The sequence below is a fragment of the Lolium perenne genome, chromosome 6, assembly GCF_019359855.2.
Source record: "Lolium perenne isolate Kyuss_39 chromosome 6, Kyuss_2.0, whole genome shotgun sequence".
Classification (NCBI taxonomy): domain Eukaryota; kingdom Viridiplantae; phylum Streptophyta; class Magnoliopsida; order Poales; family Poaceae; genus Lolium; species Lolium perenne.
In genome coordinates, this window is record NC_067249.2 from 200,739,459 (window position 1) to 200,752,924 (window position 13,466).

The 13,466-nt window shown below is 45.4% G+C and overlaps 2 protein-coding genes across 4 annotated transcripts; one reads left to right on the top strand and one right to left on the bottom strand.

Annotated features, from left to right (window-relative positions):
* The first annotated feature begins 5,911 nt into the window (after positions 1-5,911).
* Positions 5,912-10,307, top strand: LOC127306406 (probable glucosamine 6-phosphate N-acetyltransferase 2). 3 transcript variants are annotated; one of them, XR_007854645.2, is made up of 3 exons: positions 5,912-6,476; positions 8,453-8,592; positions 9,939-10,307. XR_007854645.2 is itself a non-coding variant. In XM_051337039.2 (2 exons), exon 1 carries the CDS (start codon positions 5,972-5,974, stop codon positions 6,467-6,469), a length of 498 nt encoding a protein of 165 aa, XP_051192999.1. In that variant the 5' UTR covers positions 5,912-5,971; the 3' UTR covers positions 6,470-6,476; positions 9,939-10,307. The 3 variants fall into 3 exon arrangements, 1 of the variants encoding a protein (XP_051192999.1); XR_007854644.2 differs by having other exon boundaries at positions 8,505-8,592; XM_051337039.2 differs by lacking the exon at positions 8,453-8,592.
* A 635-nt stretch (positions 10,308-10,942) lies between these two features.
* LOC127306405 (large ribosomal subunit protein eL31) lies at positions 10,943-12,770 on the bottom strand. Its single transcript, XM_051337038.2, has 2 exons — positions 12,591-12,770; positions 10,943-11,362 (listed from the first exon to the last, which is right to left on the bottom strand). Exons 1-2 carry the CDS (start codon positions 12,680-12,682, stop codon positions 11,083-11,085), a joined length of 372 nt encoding a protein of 123 aa, XP_051192998.1. The 5' UTR covers positions 12,683-12,770; the 3' UTR covers positions 10,943-11,082.
* Positions 12,771-13,466: the final 696 nt, after the last annotated feature.

Consider the following 13,466-nt stretch of genomic DNA (forward strand, 5'->3'; position numbering starts at 1 on the left):
CCCTGGACGCGCCAGCTACACCCAGAGCCTCGCCTAGACGTTGCCTACACGACGCGCATCCTAGCTTGCCCCTTCGCAGCCCGCAGCGCCATTGTCGTCGTCGACCTTTCGCCGCATCCACGGCACCCCTTCATCCGCTATAAATAGAGGAGCTCTGAGCTCCATTTCTTCACACCATCTGCTCCCCTCCTTCTCCGTGATCTCCTCGAACACCTCCCTCACCCCAATTCCGCCGGAGTAGCCCCAATTTCATCGCCGACCACCGCCACAGTAGCTCCGCACCGCCGTCAAATTAGACCACCTCAAGCTCCGCCACCGGTACCATTCGATTCCTCGTCGTCGACAACGTCATCTAGCCCCTACGCTGCCCCTCGCCGAAGCTCCGTCACGCCGCCGACCCCCTACCTCGCCGGCGCAGCAAGGTCATCTCCCACGACGGTGACGACGACCCACAGTCGTCCGATCCACCTCTAATCGCACGACCGACGTTGCCAGGTACCGTTTCGGTGAATTAAAGTCACTGACGTGTGGGACCCCATGTCAGCAGGCCCGAATCGTTACTGGACTGCTTCTCAGTTTAAATCATTTCGGCACATCTGCTTTTCCCGCACGGCCCAACAATTCAAACCTTGTATTAAATTGATTCAGCAAATTTCAATACTGGTCTGTGCTATAAATTGAATAGTTTTAAATCTATAAATCCAAATCTTGTGATTCAAATTGTTCCAGAAATCCTATGAAATTATCTACATTTTTCCACTGGTCTCAACATCATATCTTGTGTAGTTTTTCAATAGCAAAAATAACAAAACAGAGACTTTTAAGTATTCAAATATATCTTAAAAATCAACTAATTTGAATTTTGAAGTGAATCCAATTGCAATAATTCACATTTAACAAACTCTAATTTACTATGTAAAAATATGATATAGGTTCTGTACATTATCATGGGCTAGAAGCAAAATATTGGCTATGTAGTCAATACTAGTCCATTTAAACTATACCAAAATTTTAGGAATTTAAATCTATGAGGTGTAGCACCTCATTTAAATCATTTTCTCAAATGTTATGAAGTAATGTGTTGACCTCTATTGCTTAGACTCATACTTGCTCACTTGTAGAATTTAAATCAAAGTAGTATTTAATTTTGCAATGGTTATTTAAATCACATGAGATGATGAATCTCATTTAAATCATTTTTCTCAAATGATAAGTGTGAAGTGTTGACCTTGGTTAACATGGGATCATCCCTGGTTATTTGAGAAGATTAAATCTTAATAAGAATTCAATGAGAGGAAATTATTTCTCCCAAACCAAAGAGAAACCCTAATTCTAATTTTCAATGAGAGGAAATTATTTTCCTAACATTAAATAAGGAAACCCTAGCATAAATTGTGAATAAATGTTAAGTAGTGATGCTAGATCCTTTGTGTGAGCCATTAAGGCTAATTAAGAATACTTAAGTGTTGTTTGGTGATTGTATCCTCGTATTCGTTTATAGACGCTAGTACCGGAGACTATCAAGAGGAAGAGGTTTTCTACCAAGAGGAAGAGCAAGAGAACTTTGATCACATCACCAACCAAGGCAAGCTATTACCAATGTAAGCTAGACTAATGCAAACTATTTTGGTTGCAGGTTTATATTCTTGCAAAGTGCAAAGCTCTACAAGAGCAAGGCACCATTACATTTTACTTTATGATCCTATCCCAAGTTTTTTACTTTACAAGCTTTATTAAATTTTACTTATCAAAGTTACTTTTTGATTTATGATTCACTTGGTTTAGATATAGAGTAGTACAAGAGCATCACACTTAGACTAGCAAGCTCCAAGATACTTAGCACCCCTCATGACTAGTTGCTAGTGCTCAATATTAAAAGTGACTACTCTAGTTGGGAACTTGTGAATTGAAATGACTTTGAAAACCTTGGAATGATGAGTCATTCTATTGAAACATTTTGAAGGTGAATATGACTGGTGAATGACTTGGTGAATTTTACCAAAAACACTGATGGTTGGATTCGGATGCGATACCATTCCAATTTTACAAGTACCCCCACAATACCTGAATCTGGGTAAGGCTTAGCTGGAAACTTATGTATTTTAGTATGGGTTCCCTCTGAACAAGCGTCATAGGGGTTATGCCGAGGCTGCCTCCATTGTATGTGAAATGACGTGAAATGAGGTGAATGTCCGGCCCAAGCCCTGTGCAGTTCCCAGGCTGACTGTCTGTCTTCACTGGGAGGCCAAGCTCATGGGGAGAGGTGCCTATACTAGGGTATGTAAATGAAAGGTTAGGATTGGTAGTTCGCATACTGCGTACGATAAATCAGGGCCAGTTACCCCTGACGAACTATTGCAATTGTTGTGGCACAAGTGTACAACCTCTGCAGAGTTTAACCTATTCGAATAGCCGCGTCCGCGGTCATGGACAGTTGGAAAGGCCATACTATTCCGTCATCAGAACTTTTCTAAAAATATGAATGGTGACTGGTGATTTGAATTGAAAGGTAACTTTGACTTTGAATCACGATTGAGTTGTGGGAATGACACTAATGTTCCCACTTGAGTAAGTTAGTCAAATGAAGAGGTTTTGGTTTATTAAAGTGCTTATGAAATAAAACTGGCTTTATGCAAATGAAACTAGAGCTTAGAACCCCCTTACTATAGTTGTTAGTGTTTACCTTAGTATTAGTTTGCGAGTACTTTAAAGTACTCATGGCTGTGTCCCTGGCTATTCAAATGGCCAGACTATGAAGAAGAGTACCAGAACCCGGAAGAAGGACATCAGGACGTCTACAACAACTAGGATCACTCCTGACGTCAACAGTTGCCTGTGGAATAGATGGACTACTACTACGCTATTTCGCTTCCGCTATGTGTTATGTAATGGATCAATAGAACTTCTATTATTGTAATGAGACTGGATCATGTGATCCTTTATTTGTAAGACGATTATGTGTTGTAATGAATGATGTGTTGTGATATCAATCTATTATGTCTCGCAAAAACAATATTCCTGGGATTGCGAGGAATGGCATAATAGGCATCTGGACTTAAAAACCCGGGTGTTGACAGGAGTTGATGCTGAAAGGGAGGAACAATCTTCAAAGAATGGCCCTAGAATCACATGTTGGCGCAAACACTTCTGATCTATTGAAACCTTCAAATCAAGATGATAAACATCACGAAGCAAATGAAGCTTGGGGGTAGAAATTATGTTTGTTCTTTGTTCTATATACGACGAGAGTTCGAGATTGCAGACAATAGGTTGTTTCCTTTTGAAAATCTCTTTGATATCGGTTGATATCCCTTCGCGTTGTTGTAATGTCGTTAAAACTTAACGCGGATGATTTCCTTCTTAACTTTTGTGTCAGGGATGCATTGTTGAACTTCCTTTACTTTTGTTCCACGTGAATTTATGGTCTGAATATACGTTAAGTTATCATCTGATAGTGGAAGCCGGACTTTCATAAGATCATTATGGAAAAGATGTAGTGTTCTGTTGATTTTGTGAAATTTAGATTAATCAGTTTCAGGGAGGCTCACTTTCCCCCTCCCTCGCTCTCACCCTTCTCCTTGAGGGCTCCCCACCGTTGACCGGGTCGCCGAGCACCGCTCCGCCGGAATAGCCGGCTGGAGTTAGTCTTGGATAGGCACCGGAGTAGTTTAGGGATAGATCTAGTAGTTTCTTTGTAGTTTTCGGCTTGATGTCGTGTTTTGGGCGTATGCCCTGTAGTGGAGGTGGTGGCCTGGATCGCCGCCAGATCCATGGACTTTTAGGGCTGCTGTCCCCGCTGCTTGGGCTCCGTTGGGCGGAGCAGAGTGGGAGGAGGAGCAGAACCACCTTCTCCAATAAGATGGCGGCGGATCTCTGCTGGTGGTTTCGAGGTCAAGAAGAGTTTGTTCTCCCGGCCGTGGTGGCGAGGAGGAGAGCAGAGGATTCTTGGAGAGCCTGGTTGTTTCCTTTCTCCTGGCCAGCCTTGGAGGCGAGGGGGAGTTGGGATGCTGCTGGTGGCAATGGGCCGGGCTTGGTCGGGTCAACCTAAATTAGACCCATGCACATCACCCTTATCGGGCACACCTGTGACCCACAACCCTACACATGGGTAAGGAATGAAACCCATGCCGAAACCCATCGGGCAACCCGACCCTATCGGGCAACCCATCGGTACAAAAAATGGGGAGTTTGACGCAACCAAATATTAAGAACACATCGGCACATTGTTGGGCTGCCAGTACGAAGAGTGGTGTGTTCCCGTTCATGGCTTTGTGACTGCAAGTAGTACTAATATGTACATGTTTGATGTCTGGATACAAGAGCTTTGTGTGTAAACGATGTATACTATCTATCTACATGTATAGTGTATGTGTATCATAGCCCACGTATCATACAAAATAATTCAATTGTTTTAATTAGTAATATTAATCGAGTGACCCATCGGGCAACCAGTGGGCATAGACTGATACCTATGCCCGACCCACGACTAATCGGGTTGCCCATGGGTCATTTCCACAGGCGAGCATCGAGACCCATACCCTACCCATTCGGATCGAGTGCACATGGACAGAGACGTATCCATGGGTCGAAATGCCGGCTTGACCCCCTCTAGATGTTTACCCAATCTGAGTTTTTGCTTTTCAGTGGCCCGGGGCTACTCAGAAACTCTCCTCCCAACCGAGATTTTAAGGGCATCCGGTGTGTTTGGTAGCCCGGGGCTACTCATAAACTCTCCTCCCAACCGAGATTTTAAGGGCATCCGGTGTTTGTTAGGCCGGTCCTTCCCATGTGAGCACTGCTGAAGAGATACAGAAAACGGCCCAGAGCCGGGATGAGGAGCGAAGCTCAAATCGAGCTTCCCTACTCATCCGGGATGAGCTAATCCCGCAAAGCACTGTAGCGGGCCGCGCCCCGCCCCCCCAGACCCCAGCCCCCACCTCTTCCTCTCCTCATTCTCCCCATTTTCCTCTCTCCCGTGGAGCTCCAACCCCCCTCCCTGCCTCAGGCCGGCGCCCTTACGCGCCAGGGCCTGCCTCCCGTCGGCGCCGTCCCACCCCACGGCGTCCATCCCTCCCGCCGGCGCCACCACCTCCGCTCCTCGTCGTCCCGCCCGCCGAGCGCCGCCTCCCTCGTGCGATCCTCTCGCCGAGCGCACGCACAACGGCCTCCTCTGGCGACTCCTCGCGCCGCCGCGAGCGCCGCCTCCTGCGCAGCCACGGCGAACGATCCAACGCCGCGACGGCGGACGACGGTGCGCCGCCGGGGTCGATAATCGCGCGCGCCGCCATACCTCGCGCGATCCTATACGCCCCTCCCGGCGACTCCTCGCGCCGCCGCCGAGCGCCGCCTCCTTGCGCATCCACGGCGGACGACGCAACGCCGCGAGGGCGGACGACCGTGCGCCGCCAGGGTGGATAATCGCGCGCGCCGCCATCCTGGTGCAGCATCCATGGAGATTGGACCTGATTGCTTTTTATTTATCTGCTCAAGGTTCTTTGTGTGAAAATAGGACCTCTTTGTAAATTACTTTAGCTGTGACCGGTTGAGCTCAGATTGGATCACCAAACAACATCTTGGCTCAACATGGGTGAGTATACCCGAGCTACCAAACATGTGTAATATCTCAGCTCAACTTGTATGTGGTCAGATTATCTCATGTGGGAAAGACTTTCTGAGGAGCCCCGGGCTACCAAACACACCCAAAGTTTCACGTTTGTGTGGCTCCACTGTTTCCATTCATCTTCGTTTCACCCCGTTTCTGTTATCTTCTTGCCGGCGATTGGCGATCGCTCACCGTGTTCCTCCGGCATCCATTCCACTTGCACGGCAAACAAAATGACCATGGCCGACGGACGGCGTTGACTCGCCATCCAACGGCTCGTACAAGGTGCATCACTATTCACAAGGAAAAAGAACCGTCACCTGACTAAAGCTAGACGCTTCAGTCCAGAGTTCTCGAACACAGATCCAGATGGCATCCACCTCGCCGGAACCAGCCGCCGCCGCCGCCGAGACCGACGGCTCCGTCCTGATCCGCCGCCTAGAGATCGCCGACCGCGAGAGGGGGTTCCTGCCCCTCCTCGCGCAGCTCTCCTCCTGCCCGGACCTCACCGCGTCCGAGTTCGCCGCGTGCTTCGCCGACCTCGCGGCCCTCGGCGACGACCACGTCATCCTCGTGGCCGAGGACCCCGCCGCGGCCACCGAGCGGAGGATCCTCTCCACGGGGTGCCTCTTCGTGGAGCGCAAGTTCCTCCGCGGCGGCGGCAAGGTGGGCCACGTGGAGGACGTCGTGGTCGACGCCGCCGCGCGCGGCCGCGGGCTCGGGCTCCGCGTCGTGCGCCGCCTAGTGGAGATCGCCAAGGAGGCCGGCTGCTACAAGGTCATCCTGGACTGCACCCCCGAGCTCCGCGCGTACTACGCCAAATGCGGCTTCGTGGAGAAGGGGGTTCAGATGGCCGTGTACTTCTGATCCATGGGTAATAAAGCAATAGAGGCCGCATTTCTTCGTCTCTTCGCATGTTCTACCTTTGGCTGTAGTAAACTAGTACCATATCATTTAGCTGAACTTGTGAGTTCGTGGCTGAGTGTTGCTTATGGAATCCAAATATTGTCATATGTCTATCTGGCTTTCATCTGTTTATGCTGCACTTTAACAAGATTTAACCGATAGCCTGCTACATTCGTGATAAAACATTTGGGGCTATATTTTCTGATTAACCGGGATAATTTTGGGGCAATGTGGCTACTAATATATATCTTGAAACTCAATACTAGCTCCTTCATTCGATAAGCTGTTGGTTAAGCATTGTCAACCATGGAGAGGTGTATGGTTTTTTTTTTTCTCAGCCTGTGTTTGAACCGAGTGAAGCTCTCTACATGTTAGATAATCATAACACCATAATATTACAGTGAATGGGGCCATTCTGGGCATTTACCAAATCATGCCTATTGCGTAACATTCTGTATCATAGGTAAAAACATCTAACAGTGTGCGGTGATTGTTGCTGAAAGATAAGCTTTTGGTACTGAGCCTCTTGAGGTTTCGCTTTTAGAGATTGACCAACTGATGCTCTGTGTAAATATTCAACATGCATCAGCCTAAGATTTGAGACATTGACTGAAGTAGATGCAATTATAGTTCTATGCAACTGGTGATATTGCTATAGGGTTCTTTTTTTTTAATAGAGAGGCGCTAAAGTTCATTCAGCTCACGAGGGCATTACAACATGCAATTCAATGTCCTGGATCGTTCAATTGTGAAGAGCAGAAGGAGCAGCGCACTTGCCGTTTACATGAGCTGAATTGGTATAACTAGAGTTTGGCTCCGGCTGAGTCTGTCTGATTGCCTGCTGCGCACAGTTGTGCGCTACACCATTAAGATCTCTGGTGATTTGCTGCACCTTAGGCGTAAGTTCTGGCGAGGCATGTTTGAATTGGACAATTTGTCGTCTGATCTCCCTAAGAACCTGAGGATCTCTAGCTGATTTCGTTGATGGTGTCTTGCAAGGGACAAGTTGTTCATGAGAAATGCGACATGTTGAAGTTGGAGAGGTTTGCCACCCTTGCCGCAAGAAGAGCCAAGCTTCTGCCTGTGATCGTGCTGTGTTGGTTGTGCTTGAATTGACAGGAAAGCAATATGCATGTAGATGTTCTTCCAGCCGCCCTTGGATTTATTGTTTCCACGCCATGTCCAAAAACATCTTGGGCCCTCTAGTTGTGAGATCTATCTTCATTGTTTCTCCGCGGTGGGAAAGAGTCCGTCATGTTCACCTGACCATGATCAGTATCATGTGCATGATTGTGAGTAACATCACGCATTTCAAGTTTAGAAATAATTGCTTTCACTGCTATGTTGATTTGGTAGGGGAGCTCCGTGTTTTCTTTCAGAGCAATGACCATTTCTTGATTTCCTAAGACACCACCATAAAAGTTAGAACAGTTTGGAGGGAGGCATAAGGGTGCCTTCTATTATTATGTAAGTTCCAAATAATTTGGGTCAAAGAATTGCAATTTGTCAAAAGTTGGTCAGAGTGAATGAACCAATGAGCACTGAACCAGGCAGCTCAACCTAAAGGGCAAGTAAAGAATAAATGGATATCACCTTCTTACACTCCACATCTGAAACAAAGAGTACTTACCAACTCGCACTCATGTGGAAATAGTTCTTCTCAAAAAACGGTAAGCGAAGGCGACTCAGGGGGTGATCATTTTGTTTCGCCGCCCCTGATTGAGTAGCTGGACAGTAGAAGGGTGTACCTGAGTCGGTGTAGGTTCTTCCAGCTATTGAATCCGTCGCAAACAAGCACTGTTGGCACTCTTGGAGCTGCATTTCCCTGTGGTGTCAGTTTCCACCAAAGGATATCGTTTTTCCTGTGACATAATGAGAAGAGTTTGCTTTATAATTGTTGTAGTAGGCTGTTGGAACAGTTTATCAATTTGTTGTTCATTCCAGGACTTATGATTGGGCACACATAAATCTTTGACTAAAGCTGGATATTGCTTAGGTTCTGGAGATGGTTGACTTTGCTAGTTTGGCGCCAACTGTTACAAGTCATTTTGACACCTTCAGCATGCGGCACACGTCCTATTATGGTGCGACTGACTTTCTTAATATGTAAAATTTTATCGGAATCTTGCAGCAACGAATGAATAGTAGTAGCTATTATATTCACAAGGTTACTCGAAGCTAGCTTGTATCGTCGTATTTGCTATGTTTTCCTGCTCTATAAGTTGTGTGCAAATATAAATATACATGCTGCACTATAACGTTCTCTTTAAATCAAGTTCTTTGGTCCTAGTATAAATAAGCTATGTTAATTAAGTTTGTGTGCAATTAATGTTGATCAAGATGAGACCAGTTTGTTTGCACAAATCTTTGGCTGCAAGTTGAGTGATTTTCCTTTCATGTATCTTGGTGTTCCCCTCCATTTTTCCAAACATAAAAAGGAGGATCTGCAGTATATTCTTTATAAAATTATCAAAAGAATTTCTGGGTGGAAAGGGAAGCTTCTTTCATATAATTCAAGACTGATCTTGCTTCAGGCTTGTATTGCATCCATCCCTATGTTTTTTGCTCTCTTCTCTCAAATTCCCTAAGTAGGCCATTAAGCCAATTAATTCCCAGATGGCCTATTTTTCCTGAATAATATTGGCAACTCCCATAGACACCATTTAGCTAACTGAGACTTTATTATTCAAAAGAAATAATCAAAGAATATCGTGGTTTGGGTATTCGCCGAATATTTTCAGAGCTAGGCCATCGCATTGCTCTCCTTTTTTGGAAAGAAATAATGTGGGTGGCAGCTGCTACTTAAGTTGGGTATAGGTGGCAAGTGGGAAATAGTAAGAGGGTCCTTTCTTGGGAAGATACTTGGCTTGGTAACTGCTCACTCGCTATTCTCTTTTGGGATTTATATGTGATCAGCAATGCATGCTTGCTGGGGTGCGGCTCATCTGCAGTAGAGCTGATGCTTGGGATGGTACAAATTTGAGATTTACTTTCCGAAGAACGGTTAGCCTGGCTTTATTCTCTAGATGGCTTGAGCTGGTTTATGGTGTTGTCAATAATGGTGATGTAGTTCTAGTTCACACTCCAGCTGTTTGCAAGCTCCACATATCCCCTCGGAATTCAAATTTTCATGTGGCTGCTTTCAAATAATAAACTTCTCACTAGGGAATAATTTGAGTAAACAAAGACAGGTGGATGACTTGACTTGTTTATTTTGCAATGAACAAGAGTCTATTACCATTTGTTTTCGAGCAAGTGTCTATTTATCTGTGGGAGATGCTTTCTTCTTGTTTTTAACAAAGATGTGGGCACTTATTTTGATACAGTAGCTAGATGGTGGATTAGTGAGAGTAAGAATTCAGTTCTGAATATTTTTACTCCTGCTGTCATGTGGGCTATCTGGACTATTCGTAATGAAATGTGCTTTCAGGGATTAAAATGGCCAGGTGTTGAAGTGCTGTCAAGAAAGCTTTTGTCGACCATCAGAAGCTGGAAACCGCTGTGCAAGAAATGTAATTCGAGCCCGTTGGACGACAATCTGATGATGTTGGATGATGGGTGCGAGGAACAGCTGCGGAGCGCCTGAACATGAACGCACTGCTGGTGGTGGGGGTGGTCTGGGGCCAATCCCAACGATTACTGAAAATGCTCGTTCTATCTTAATGTAGCCGATCCTGTAGTTCTCCTTCCTGGTGTCTTTTCTTTCTTTTAGATGATACACTTTTCACTGCGTTTTGAGCTGAGCTCAATGAACCTGTAATGAACTACTTGGTTGCAATTAATGGAGTATACTTGCTTATTTGGTGCTACATGCTCAAATACTTATGAGATCTTATATACATAAGTCCATTTGCTTGTAATTCATGGCTAGTTGATCCATCAAAGCTGACCTATGTTTTTAGGATACATTCTGAAAAAACTTTCTGCCAATGGGAGGCCCTGACATGCTTAGGTTAAATGTTATAGCCATGGCAACAGATCTATCAACAATTCTTGAGGGAGCATTCACATATGAGCAACACGTTTGACTCTATGAAATGAAATTACCAAACAATGGTTCTATGGACTGACATTACCAAACAATGGCTTGACCAATGTTTTGACATTACCAGACGTATGGCTCTATGAAATGACATTACCAAACAATAGTGGTGCACATTTGAAATGAAATGTTCTTTCCAACTTATGCAAGCACAAACCACATGACAGAGGTTGGTGCTTACAACATTTTAAGTTGATGCAAAGCAACAATGGGTCTTACCGAATAAGAGGAAAAAATCTTAGGCCGCAAGGGTTGCAAGTTGTAACAAACCCGGAGAACCTGGATATCTCCGCAGGTACTACAGCTACAAAGATCCTAGCATTCCTATCAAGGAATTCAGCTCAAATGTGATACACAAACAGAACATCACAAGTCATCAACCAAGTCAAAACTTGAACAAAACATCCAGCATCTCAAATCTTCTATCAAGAAGTCATGAACAGTAGATAACAATAAGCTTAAAGCAAGACTTCCAAATTTGCTCTCAGCAGGCATATGTATTAAGTTCTAACTGATAGAAACGACAGAGGGTTTAGTCCTCATCCTCAACAACCTTGGTGCCCAAACCTTTAAGACCTTCCTGGGGGACTTCAGCAACTGTGACCAGCGAGTAGAGCTCCTCCTTGGCATCCTCCTCGTCGTTCCTCTTGCGGGCAATTCTGACACGGACTCTCCTCGGGACACTCCTGATACCGCTGCTCCAGATGTGCTTGTTGAGTTTCACATCGATGCGGACATCTGTGGTTCCCATGGCCTTCTGTGCAAACTTGCGGATCTCCTTGATTGCATTAGGCGCCTTCTTCTTGAAGGTGCTGTTCAAGAGAACACGAAACTACCATCAGGGATTGAGAAAAATAAGCACGAGAAATATGGGAATATAACACAGTTCAATGTACAGGTTACTATATATACTGCTGCATAAGAAAGAAGTTAGACAATCACACATAATAAAATCAAAACAAATCTCATTAAGTGTAGTGCCCAAATGGAACACATGACAGCATATGAAGGCAGCAAGTGTAACAATGAGTAACATCTATTTACCGGGCATGTAACTGTATCAACCACAACATTTCAAGACGGATACCTGACTATGACCGGGCATAATGGACAAACTATAAGATGAGATAACTAACGCTAGTTTAAATGTAGAGCCCAAATGGAACACATGATAGCATTTGAAAGCGACATATGTAACGATGAGCAACATCTATGTACCAGGCATGTAACTGTATCAACCACATTACATAAGACAGATACCTGACTATGACCGGGCATGACAGAAATTACAGCAAGTGACAAATTTTACTTGAAATATATAGTGCCCAAATGGAACACGTGAAAGCATATGAAGGCAGCCACATGTAACGATGAGCAACATCAATGTACCGGACAAGTAACTGTATCAACCACAATTTCAAGACAGATACCTGACTATGTCCGGGCAAACAATCAGTTGCTTACAAGTTTGCAAACAATGAGACCATACATCTAACAAAATTCATTCGGAAACAGATACATAAGACACTACAATAGTGAAATATACGGCCCAAATGGAACACATAGTAGCATTGAAATAAGCAATACGTGTAACGATGAGCAGAGTTGATTTCTCGGGCATGTAACCGTGATCAGCCACATAATTTAGAAGGCAGACACATGACTATACCCGATTTACAACTAACCAAATGGCAACCACGAATACTAACACAAACTTAATGGTACAATCGAAGATCTATGGGAAAATGTGAGATCAGATACAAGAGCAGGATCCACAGGACAGAAATCCCGCTCGGTCATGCAATCCCTTCTATGATCTAGCTGGACAAAGGACATCCATCCAAACAGGTGCAACAGCCATTCACAAGCCCACAAAGTGCTCGCGGGCGGCAACCTTTCGCGGCCAGCATCGGAACTACTCGAGCCTCTAGCGCCATGGCGACGCACCGTGAAGCGCGAAGATAACATCTAACTCGCGGATCTAGTGGAGGCGCAGAGCCTGGGAATGGAAGGGATGGGTGAGAGGAGCGAGGACGATACCATCCGTGGAGGCGCTTGTGGAGGTTGACGGTGTACTCGCGGGTGACCACCTCGTCCTTGCGAGGGCCGGGGGCGCGCTTCTTCTCCGACATCTCCGACCGCCGCCGTTCGCCCTTCTCCTCGCTTGCGTTCGGTGGCGGCTGCGGCGAGAGGAGATAAACCCTAGTCGAGAGCGGATGCCGCGAGGGCTCGTGCCTTTATAGCGGCGGAAATTAGGGCTTGCCCGATAACTGGGCCTCTCCGAGCAGTTACATGACGGCCCGTTTGGTATGGCCTTCGTCCTTTGGTGTAAGTGATCGAACTGTGAATGTGTTTGGTAAAACGGCCCAAGCGAACTCCACAAAAATAAATTGCTAGCCAGTAGCCCAGTACTTTGATTAAGGTTTGGATCCTCATGTTTTGGCTAATGTTGTCAAGTAAAATGGACTTAAGTTAATCAAGGGTCGTAGACATGCAGAATTTTGACAACCATCCAAGCATGATTCAAAATTAGGTCATGGCCAAAAAATAGGTAAGACTGAACTATGTTAGCAACCAAAATGCCCTCGTCAATTCTTTGACACGTGGTAAACTTTGTTCTCTCAAGAGAAGAAGACTTTAGAGGTTAGCCTCGGTGGTCGAGGAATATGAATAATTCAATTTTGTTTGTATGCTCTTCATATTTTCTGAGCTAACTTACTTCAATGAATTGATTAGTTTTTATTGATCCTTTTCATCAAGATGTTTACTTCATCATGGCATGTACGCCGAGCATAATAGAAGCCATGTGTTGACGAAATTCGTAGTTTCTTCGATCTGGTCGTGTTGTGGAAGAGTTGGACCGTGTTTTGGTGCCCCTAACGATTCACCTCAAACGACGCTCATGCTCCCTCGCTT